General features: G+C 44.1%; 1 protein-coding gene across 1 annotated transcript in view; it reads right to left on the reverse strand.

Annotated features, from left to right (window-relative positions):
• Window positions 1-992: 992 nt before the first annotated feature.
• CDR2 (cerebellar degeneration related protein 2) overlaps window positions 993-12,001 on the reverse strand; it is a 27,412-nt gene continuing 16,403 nt past the window's right edge. The window contains exons 3-5 of the mRNA XM_059415109.1: window positions 4,746-4,894; window positions 4,327-4,488; window positions 993-2,884 (exon numbers count right to left, since the gene is read on the reverse strand). Of these exons, the coding sequence (XP_059271092.1) occupies window positions 2,020-2,884; window positions 4,327-4,488; window positions 4,746-4,894 (1,176 nt within the window). The 3' untranslated portion in view covers window positions 993-2,019. The remainder of the gene's footprint in view (window positions 2,885-4,326; window positions 4,489-4,745; window positions 4,895-12,001) is intronic.

The raw sequence follows: 12,001 nt of genomic DNA on the forward strand, positions 1-12,001 counted from the left end.
AAATGAAATTTAAACCAGGAAACCCCACTTTTCTTCCATTCATTTCACAAGGGTCAGTAAGTTTACTGGCACAGGTGGGAGCAACCGGGTGTCCTCCCATATTAGTGAGGGCTGGGAGCTGGGGGCTCAGTAACCTGGAAGACGGTCATAGCAAAATAGGATCTTTTAACTTGACTTCTATATGGATATGTATACCATATGCATGTGTGTGATATGTGTAACACACACACACATCAGCGCGCCAAACAGAGGGCAGTCTGTCATGGGATTTCAGGAGGAGCTCAAACAGAACTGGATTATAGAACGGAACACCAGCAGCCACTTTCTTTCCTCAGCGATATCCACTGATTAAAGGTACGTGTGGAGTTTCTACCCACAGACGTGATACCGTCGCACTATCATGAAGACTGTAGATGGCCAATGATCCAGATACACACGGTTCAGTGAAAATGGAAATTACAGTGACAGCAGCTGGTGCTGTATACGCTTTTAAGAATATGGGCTGATAGAAACACTCATGTACTAACGTATGCAGAGAATATTTTGGAAGAAAATACAAGAAACTTAAAAAAAAAAAAAAAGAAAGAAATGAAAATACAAGAAACTGGTAACTAGTTGATCCTGGGGAGGACAAGAACATCACTTTCCTTAAACTATTCGTACTGTTTCTCAAAATGAAAACAAAACTTCGATTCAAGGCTCATTTTAATGTTTAAATATTATGAAGTGTCTTTCCTACAATTGAATGGTAAAATGTTTTGAGCCAAATGCTATTAATTCAAGAACCAGGTCTGACATTTCTAAAACAGTGAACATTTATATATAAAGTATATACATTTGAAAGTATTTTTCAATCATATATAGTTATTCTAATGAACATATTAACATAAGAATCCCAAATGGGGGAAAAATGGAAATAAATTATGATCAAATCTCAGAGCTATCTGTTGGAAGAAAAAAAACAGAAAGTTGGTTATAACAGTATAAAGGCTTCAGCTTAAAATAAGTAAGTGACCCATTTGGTTCATTTTCATAGATAGTTTTATTTGGTTTTTAGAAAAATAATATACAATAACTGGAACTTCAGTTCTTTTAAATAGTTTTAAATTAAAAGTACACAAGTGAGAAGAGGAGTGGATTCCCACAGGACAATACTGTTTAGTAGAGTAGCAGACAGGAATTTCTGCAGCAAGTCATTTCTAGGAACCACAGGAACTGAGCAAGTCAGCTTCCCCACCTTGGACAACACAGGAGTGAGGGGTTTCCTCTTGCTTCTTTAGTTTGACTTTGAGAATGATTTACATAATTGCCTATGCTACCCACTACAGCTTTGAGTAAAAACATCTGAATGGAGGGAAGCAGGCCCTCTAGGGCCTGTGCGAACAAGCTGGCTTTGGTCAAACCAGAGCTTGCCTTTCAGTTGGGTTTGGTTTCAGTTGGATTTAGATGCGTTATGATTACTTGTCAGTCACAGCTCAACTGGTAGCAGACGTAACAAAACTCAAGGCTTGGAGTATTTGTTAATGCCATTTATTTTGGATTAGGCCCCTGCTTTCTCCTGGACATTCTTCTTAATGAGTTCACAGTATCCAACAGTGTTTGTGAAAGCTACTTCGCTTTGGCAGCCATCTGACTTCCAGAGTTGAGAAGGGGGCAGTAGGAGTTGCCTTAGTTTTGTTTGGCCCCTATATACCCCACACCAGCTACTTTGTGCCGCAGCAGCTCCAGGCCTGCTTCCCTTAGGAGCACGATCTACTGTCCACTGGTTCTGGGACTTTTCAAGGAATCACAGCCTCATCAGCGCGCCAGCCAGAGGCCAGTCTGTCGCGGGGTTTCCTGAGGAGCGTAAATGGAACCGGACTGTCGAGCGGACACCGGCAGCCACCTCCTTTCCCCGCTGCTGCTCGCAGCTGCTAAATAAGGAGAGTGGCGAGGCCAGCGTCACAGCAGTGCCAAACACTCGTCGGATCGGGACAGGTGAAAGCAAGGGACGAATTAGTAGCAGAGCTGGAGGCTGAATTAGGAATGAGAGGAAAGAGTTCGGTATTTTGTTCTCTGTTCATCTATTTCCTGCTTAGTTTTCTTGATGCAACTAAAGATCTGCTTAAAGAGCGCTTTGTACTCCGGAGGGGCCGTGGTGGTGGGGGAACTGACGCGCTCTGGGGTGGCAGAGGCCGGCTCCCAGCTGCTGGCGCCGGGCTCGGGCTGGGCGTTGGTCCCGGCCAGGTCTCTGGCCAGAGCCCTGGAGGTCTGCACCGCCTTGTGGGACAGGGAGTCCTCCTCCTGCTGACACTTCTTCAGCAGCTCGTCGTACTTCACCTTCAGGGCGCTGTACTGAGTGTCCACCTCGTGCAGAAGGGAGATGCCCCTCTGCTTCACGGCCCTGGCCCTCCGAATGCAGGTCTCCTCGTGGCCCCGCACGATGTCCCCGCCCGCCAGGCTGCTGAGCACCGTCTCACTGCTGCTGCGCTTGAGGGGCTTTCTGTGTGCCTCTGGCCCAGGCAGGAGCATCTCCTCCAGCAGGCTCTGGCCGTGTTCTCTGAGAGGGATGAACAGAGAGTCTGGCACCAGCTTCTCGACTCCATTCACAAAAGGATGCTCCGACTGCAGCATCTGCCGCATCTCGGCCACCTCGGCCTCCAGTTCCAGGGCCCGCGCTCGGTAGGCGTCCGCGGCGCCCAGCTGCTGCTCCAGCTCGCTGTTCTCCTTGAGCACAAGCCCGTACTCCTCCTCCATGGCCGCCCGCTTCTGCCGCTCCACGCTCAGCTGCGCCTGCAGCATCGTCACTGTTTTCTTCAAATGCTCATTTTCTTCTTCGTCAGGGCTTTGCTGGCTTTGCAAGGAAGTGATCTTCTCGGCAAACACGTGGTCATACACAAAGTGTCTGAGAGAAAAATGTTGAAAGAATGTATTACCAAAAAAAGGTGTATATGTTACACAGGTCAACTGGGAATGAAAAGAGGGAGATTAATTTTTTCTTTCAACTCAGTATTTTTGAGGAACTGTGACAGTGATCAATTTTTTGCCTTTTCTGCACAAGAGCAGTGGTTAAAATGTAACTGTGCAAGGCTAGCAAATAAACACATGTAAAAAAACATAATTTTTCTGACTCTTTTTTTTAACCATTGAAAGTACTACAGAGGGACACCTGGGTGGCTCAGTTAGTTAAGCGTCTGCCTTCAGCTCAAGTCATGATCCCGGGGTCCTGGGATCGAGCCCCACATCGGGCTCTCTGCTCAGCAGGGAGCCTACTTCTTTCCTGCCTGCTGCGCCCCCTACTTGTGCTCTCTGACAAATAAGTAAAATCTTTAAAAATAAACAAATAAATATTAGAAGTACTACAGAACACCCATTCTCAAAGACCAGAGGTATGACTGATACCTGTCAAGGAAACTAGAATGACCCAGTGGTTCTCAACCTTGCCCGCACATCAGAATCACCAGAGCAACTTTTCAGCGGTGCCTAGAGATCCTGATTTAGGCCTGAGGGACTCATTGGTATTGATGTTTGAAAAAGTCTAAAGTGACTTGATGAACAGTCAAGGTCGAGAGCCAGAAGCCAGTAGCTCTCCTGTGCAGAGTTGCTGGTAATTTTAACTGTGTTTATTTGTGTGATGATCTGTGTCTGCCTCTCACGGAGACTGGAAGTATGAGGGCAGGGACTGTATTTTGCTCGCTGCCCCTCCTGTCTGGCACAGCACGTGCCATATATCAGGTGTTCAAGGAGCAGTTCTTAAATATGCCGTCTCTTAACTCTACATTATAAAGGCATTTCTGTAGGCAAAAAGCTGGTCTCATTGAAATTTCCAATTTTTTCCACTCTATGAAACACAACTCCCAAACCTGTAGTCTCTCAGAAGCACTGCACCTTAGTTTAGCTAAGAGTTAACAGGAAAAGCACTGAAATGAATACTCCCAAGACCGCCAAAAATAAGTTTTTGCAGAATTACTAATACCTAAGAACTCTACCAGCTGTAGGTCTAAGTGGCTTTGCTCAAACCACTTGTAGTCTAATTGCCAAGTGGCATTTTTTTTTTAAGATTTTATTTATTTATTTGACAGGCAGAGATCACAAGTAGGCAGAGAGGCAGGCAGAGAGGAAGGAAAGCAGGCTCCCTGCTGAGCAGAGAGCCTGACGTGGGGCTTCATCCCAGGACCCTGGGACCATGTCCCGAGCCGAAGGCAGAGGCTTAACCCACTGAGCCACCCAGGTGCCCCTCAAGTGGCATTTCTTAAAAGGGTCCTTTCTATCTACTGAAGTCCAGGATGTGTTGTGGACACAAGATACTCCCCTGCTCATCAGTGCCATAAAAGGGCAGGCTCTTACTGGCGGAGGTCGTACAGCTCTTTCAGACACGAGAAGCTGGGTGCCGATTTCTGGTCACACTTCCCCTGGCTCCTTCTCCCTTGGCCAGATGACTTCAACTCCTCCACTTGGCTCTGGAGGTGATCAATGTTGTTTTGTAGGCATTCGATTGTGTCGGTCAGACTGTGAGGAACAGACAGAAGCCATTTGCTGCTTGTCATGTTAAATTAAGGGCATAAGCAGTGAGGAGAGATTAGTTGCCAGCCATTCAAACCGGGCTTTCTTAATTGGAAAAGACTTCTATTTAATCTCTACTCTCCATAAAGAATTAAATTAAACCATACCCCATATTGACCGAAACCCACTACAGCCACATTCTATTCTAGTTTATACTAAATGACTTTCCCCAGGGCTTCCTCAATGGGTTCTAGAAAATTTACCTCAGAATCTTTTGCTGTGAGGCCTTGCTGTCAGCAACTAGCTTTTGATTTGTTTCTTCCAGTTCCCTTGCCGTGACATCTAATTGCTCATAAACCTTTGCATGCTGTTCGTTCATCTGCCGTAGAAGCTCCACCTGCTTGGTCAGATACTGTAAGAGAAAAGGATTGCGACCAGGTTATACATTAAACAGACAAAATACCTACAGTGCTCTAATACAGACTCTTTGATTCTCCGACACCAACTGGGTATCCTACAATTAAATTCTGATACTACCGGCCTGCAGTCACCCCACTAGAAGGGCTCGTTAGAAGGGCTCGGTCCCATGTCACTGTCCCACCACAGACACCAGGTGCAAGACCCAAAAGCCACCTGCACTTCTGACCAATCAGCTGCAAAACTGAAGGTTCCCACAATCTCCCCTCAAGTTCAATAATTCACTGCATTAACTTATAGAACTCATGAAATCACTTTATTTACACTGACTGCTTTATTAAAAAGGTTAACTACATGGAAGAGAGGCACAGGGCCAAGGACAGGCGTGGAGAGGCGCACCGAGCCTCCAGGTCCTCTCCAGACGCACCACCCTTCCAGCACATCCGTGAGCTGGATTGTTTCAGGGGTTACTGAAGATTCACTGCATAGGCACGTGTGACTAAAGTCAATCTCCAGCCCAGCCCCGGTCCCCCCACCCCAGAGGCTAGGGGTTGGACTGATGGTCTAATCCTCTAATAACATGGTTGTGCTCCTTCTGGTAACCAATCCCCATCCTATCACTTAGGGAATTCCAAGTGTTTTAGAAGCTCTGAGCCAGGAGCTAGAGATGAAGATCAAATACATGATTTTCATTATGCCACAATGCCACAGGTTTATCTTATGTAAAGAAAAACTTTAAATCCCAGTTAAAGTACTTGTCTAATAGGAAATAAGTACAGGCCATCCTTTACATGTTTACTTACCTTTTTTTTTTTTTTTTTTAAAGATTTTATTTATTTATTTGACAGAGAGAGAGATCACAAGTAGGCAGAGAGTCAGGCAGAGAGAGAGAGAGGAGGAAGCAGGCTCCCTGCTGAGCAAAGAGCCTGATGCGGGGCTTGATCCCAGGACACTGAGATCATGACCTGAGCTGAAGGCAGTGGCTTAATCCACTGAGCCACCCAGGCCCCCCACATGTTTACTTACCTTAATGCTTACCAACATCCAACATATCATGAGGCTAGTCTACTCTTACAAAGCACAATACATGCATAAAACTAATATTCAACAAGAAAATCTAAAAAGACTGACAATCCCTCAAGAGAAAAAGCAATGGTACATGATTAATGTTTAAGCAAAAATATCATGTTTTACAGAATTAAGAAAGCCTAAAGTAGAGAATTTTAGGGGACTTTTTGTCTGCGGAAAAAAAAAAAATCCAATTTTTTTTCTCCCAGGGAGCCATTCTGGACCCAAAAATGGGGAAAATAACATTAAGCAGAAAGAGATATTTAGCTTACTATGATTCAAAGATTCTTATTTTTAATACTGTGAGAGTGTTATCACTATAATCCTCCTTATCCATGAGAAATATGCCAGATTATTTATTCTGATAATGCTAAGATTCCTTTCTAAATAGCCAAGGATAAAGGGAAATAATCACAGTCTTCATGCTTCAGTGTTAAATTACATTGGTTCCCTCTCCTACTCAACTCTACCAGAAGACAATGAAACAGTATTTATTTCAAATGAAATATTCATAATATTTCCCTGGAGCGCGACTATAAAGAGGAAAAAAACGTAGGTTCGAAGCATCACCAATGATCAAATGGCAACAGAACAATGACATGGCTTTAAATTCATTCTTTCCATCCACCCATCCATCCATCCATAAATCCATCCAGGCTTTATGCCCAGAGTGGAGCCCAATGTGGGGTTTGAACTCACAACCCTAAGATCAAGACCTCAAAAGTCAGACATTAAACTGACTGACCCAACCAGGTGCCCGAAGACATGGCTTTTATTTATTTATTTATAAAGATTATTTATTTTATTTATTTGACGGAGAGAGAGAGAGACAGTGAGAGCAGGAACACGAGCAGGGGGAGTGGGAGAGGGAGAAGCAGGCTTCCCGCTGAGCAGGGAGCCTGATGTGGGGCTCGATCCCAGCATCCTGGGATCATGACCAGAGCCAAAGACAGACGCCTAACAACTGAGCCACCCAGATGCCCCAACATGACTTTTATTTTTTAAAGATTGATTTGAGAGCGTGCGCGCGCACGTGAACACAGGGGAGGGCTCGAGGGAGAGAGGGTCTTAAGCAGACTCTGTGCTGAAGATGGATCCCAGTCTCATGACCCTGAAATCATGACCTGAGCCCAAACCAAGAGTCAGACACTTAACGGACTGGGCCACCCAGCTGCCCCAAGAAAAGTGTTTTTAAAGTCATGTCTTGGGTACCTGGGTGGCCCAGTCCATTAAGTATCTGACCCTTGGTTTCAGCTCAGGTCATCACCTCAGGGTCATGAGACTGGGCCCTGCAGTGGGCTCCATGCTCAGCAGAGTCTGCTTGGGATTCTCTTTTCTCTGTCCTTCCCACTTGCTCTAATAAATCTTAAAAACAACAACAACATCTTAAAAACAACAATCAACATCGTTGATTCTTGAATAATGTGGGGTTAAGGGCACCAGTTCCCACAGAGTCAAAAATCCTTGTATAACTTTTGACTCCTCCAAGACTTTAATAGCCTACTACTGACTGGAAATCGATAACATAAATAGTTGATTAGCACATTTTATATGTTTATATGAACTAGATACCATATTCTTATAATAAAGTGAGCTAGAGAAAAGAAAATCATGAAGAGGGACACCGGGGTGGTTTAGTTGGTTAAGTGTCTGCCTTTGGCTCAGGTCATGATCCCAGGCTCCTGGGATCGAGCTGCCCCCACCCCCCTTAAGGCTCCCTGCTCAGTGGGGAGTCTGCTTCTCCCTCTCCCACTGCCCGTCTCCCTGCTACTGCTCGCTTGCTCTCTCTTACATAATAAATCTTTAAAAAAAAATCATGAGGAAGACAAAATCCATTTAAACTACTGTTCTTCCCACTCCCCCTTTTTAAATTAACGTACTAAGTATTATTTGTCCCAGGGGGATAGGTCTGTGAATCATCAGTCTTACACGATTCACAGCACTCACCATAGCACATACCCTGCCCAGTGTCCATAACCCAGCCACCCTATACCTACCTGTCACCCCCCAGTAACCCCCCTCAGTTTGTTTTGTGAGATTAAGAGGAATTTGAGAGGCGGGGGGGGGGATCGTTGGGGGTTGGGAGAGAAAAAAATGAAATAAGATGGGATCGGGAGGGAGACAAACCATAAGAGACTCTTACATTACTGTTCTATATCAGGAAAAAAAAAATCCTTGTGTAAGTGGATCCACACAGTTCAAACCTGTGTTGTCAAGGGTCAACTGTACAACTGTATTTGCAAAGCTAATAGACTTCCTTCAAAGACTGTGCTAAATGATTTTCAGTGGGCTCTTTAAAAGACAATGTAGCAAAACCTTATAGGACCTTTTAAAATAATCTAGTTATCTAACTTGGTAGCAACGTGTTGAGAAAACACAACTCTCATTGTGTTTGAGAACTCTCAACGTGTTGAGAAAACTTCAACTCTCTCATCTGAAACTCTTGGGGCCAAAAAGGTCTTTGGAAAATTCTTTAAATTTTAGAAAGACAACATGGCACATACACCATACTTTAAAACATCCTCACAGTGAGGTGAGGGCAGCACCCTCTAATTGACATTAATATTTCTGCACTGAAAAGTATGAAGAAGGATTATAAACAGTCTCACATCATCAGTTCAGGTTAGGGTTTGCTGCTAAATGAATTTGCTGCAAGCTTAAGAAAAAAGTAATCTTGTTTTACAGAGCCCTTTGGGTTCAGAATTGAAAATAAGGGGTTGTGGTTCAATGACTAACCTATCTTTTAAGACTTAAAGTATTAAATACGGGAAGTGAGCACACACCGACCACAGTTCCTGTAAAAGCTTGTGCGTGTGTGTTCTTCTCCCTCAGTACCCACCAGCTTCTCCTAGGAGGAGGTCCTTAATCCTGTCCTCTGGTTAGCAATGTCATAGCAGATTCCTGTCACTAATGGGAAGGTGTTCAATCTCTTAGGAACAAACGTTTAGAGTACAGGGATACATACAGTAAGTTCAGAAATCTCACAAGCTACTTACTTTTATATCAAGTATAGGTCTCAAGTATTCTTTGGAACTGATTCACAACAATTGAAAAAAGGCTAACGCATAGACCAGACACTAATTATTAATTTACGACAGGAGCTGTCTCTGCCCAGTGATTAGAATAGTCACATCCTCTTAGGACACATCCACCTCGCAGAGTGCAGATGCGAGGTCAGTTCCCACAGAAAACTCTCGGTGGGCAGAGGATCAGAGAAAAGGACCCGGTGGGAGGCAGCAATAGCTAAGCGCATAGGCTCTGGGGTGAGAATTTGGTTTGAAGTTCTGCTTCACCACTTCTAACCAGGTAACCTTTGGCAAGTAGCTTAATTTTTCTCATGCAAGATTTCCTCATCATCTACCGCACAAGGGTTGCTGTAAGGTTCAACTGTGTGAAGGGTTCAGCATGGCATGGGCATATGGTAAAACTGTTCAGTGAGACGCAGCTGTTGTCATCTAACCTATAGTTACGGTTTGAAAACAGTGTGCTAAGATTCATTTGGGGGCTTTATTAAGCTATAGGAATTTGGGCCCCTTTCCCCTAAAATTCTGAGTCAGTGGGACTGGAACAGAGCCAACACTCTGCATTTTCAGCAAAAACCCCAGGTGATGTCAGTACAAGTGGTCCACGGATCACACTTATTAGAGAAATGCTGATCTTGGACCTGGAAAATCCTGGGTGTCTCCCCTTCCCCAAACTAATGCCTCTTTCTCTTGGGTCCAGGAGGCATCAGCATTCACTTGGATCAATAATGATTCTTAAGCTTAATGTTTGCTCTTTCCCTCCTTAGGGCTTAGTTTGGCTGTAGCTCTTCACTAAGATGAAGCGATGTTACAAATACCCCGGCAGCTTTCTTCGCAAGCGTCACTTCGTACGTTCCTAGTCACACATCCCTGCAATAACACACTGGCTGTCTTGACCTTGTGTGCAGCTTCCTCAGGCTACCTAAGTATGGACTCTTTACAGACGGCTAATTTTAATCTACTAAAAAACTAAAGTTTTAAGAACTATTATGGATAATTCCAAACACATAAATGGGGGAAAAATGGTTTAACGGAACCTCACGTATCCATCGTCCAGTTTCAACAATTATCAATCTTGTTGCATCTCTACTTTTCTTCTCTCCTCATATCCAGTCATTTTAAAGCAAAACCAAGACATCTTAAGTCAAATATACATATTCATGTATTTCTGAGAAAAGACTTTTCATTTTAACTATGTTCTAATCATACCTAAAAGAACCCCAATAATGCCTTACTATCATCTACTTGTGTTTCAGAGAAAATTAGTATTTTCCCACCTGTCTCTTAGGCGGCTCTTCTAGCGTCACAAGGCAGCTGTTAATTCATCCTTATGTTACACTCGGTGTACCTTTATCGTAAAACTGTGGAGTTACCTCACTCTAAGCAAGCCCCCTTCCTTTCGGGGATGTTTTTCCCGGCTGGCTCCATCTAACCAGCAGTTCTCAACCTGCGGTCCACAGACAGAACTGAGAGCATCTATGAATTTGGGTGAGGGAGAAGTTACATCTTCATTTTTCTCTGGTTTCTGACATTTAGCACTTCCTTTGATTTTGAATGGAGGCAACAAGCCATCAGTAGTATAATGGGGTACCTAGGACTTCATCGCCAACAGAAATCACAGGTTATTTTCATATAATTGGATAGTGGTGGCAGAAATCTTGATGTGTTGGTTACATTCATCACTATTTGACATTAGTTTTTAGACTGACAATTAGATCTGGGTATTTAATATATTAATAACAAAACACATTACCACATCACACACTTATTTTTTCAATATTTTGATAGGCATTTCAATATAACAGATTCCCTTTTATTCTACGTATTTTAAGGCGATTATCACAGACCTCACTAGGCAACCAAAGGGATCATGACACAAAAGTGGTTAAGAACTCTGACTGTCCTTTAGGCCTCTGGTCAAGTGTAAACTCTCCCAAAGCCTTTCCAGACCACGCAAGCAGCACCCCCCCCCAAGGCACCTTATTCATTTCCTTCAAAACAGTTAGCACAACAGACCACCAAAACGCTTACCTGTCAGTGTCCAGTCTTTCTAACCCTCCTTGAAAAAGAAAGCCTCTTTTCTCTTTAGTCCATTTAGCACAATTCCTAACACATAGTAGGGATTCACAAAAATACTGGCTAAATGGCAGTTTCTTTCTTTTAAGTAGGTTCCACCCCCAATGTGGGGCTTGAACGCATGACCCTGAGATTAACAGTCGCATACTCTACCGACTGAGCCAGCCAAGCGCCCCAAAATGGCAATTTCTACACCTCTATTCACAACAGCTTATCATGCTCTCTACCACAACTAAGACGGCTGAAATATTCAGACTTAATTGAAAGACTCTAAGAAGGGCTTTGGTTATAACCTTCTTGGGAAAATGTCCTAATAGTCACAAATTCCCTCCCCTCTTGCCCCAGTTATAGACTTCTCTGTATTTATTCCCATGGCACAGATACTTCCCAGTAATCTGAAAGACATTTATAACTCCCACCAGCTATTATGTGGACCCCAAACTGTTGCCCCCTTTTATTATTTATTTTTTTTAAAGATTTTATTTATTTATTTGATAGAGACAGAGAACAAGCAGGCAGAGTGGCAGTCAGAGAGAAAGTGAGAAGCAGGCCCCCCACTGAGCAGGGAGCCCAATGCGGGACTCAATCTTAGGACTCTCGGATCATGATGTGAGCCAAAGACGGGCGCTTAACCAACTGAGCTATCCAGGCGCCCCACTGTTCTTATTTATTTATTGTCAGAGAGCGTGAGCACAGGCAGACAGAGTGGCAGGCAGAGGCAGAGGGAGAAGCAGGCTTCCTGCTGAGCAAGGAGCCCGATGTGGGACTCGATCCCAGGACGCTGGGATCATGACCTGAGCTGAAGGCAGCAGCTTAACCCACTGAGCCACCCAGGCGTCCCGTCACTGTTCTCTTTTTAAAGATATAATGTTCAGGGGTGCCTGGGTGGCTCAGTGGGTTAAGCCGTTGCCTTCGGCTCAGGTCATGATCTCAGG

This window comes from Mustela nigripes, chromosome 11 (genome assembly GCF_022355385.1).
Source record: "Mustela nigripes isolate SB6536 chromosome 11, MUSNIG.SB6536, whole genome shotgun sequence".
Classification (NCBI taxonomy): Eukaryota; Metazoa; Chordata; class Mammalia; order Carnivora; family Mustelidae; genus Mustela; species Mustela nigripes.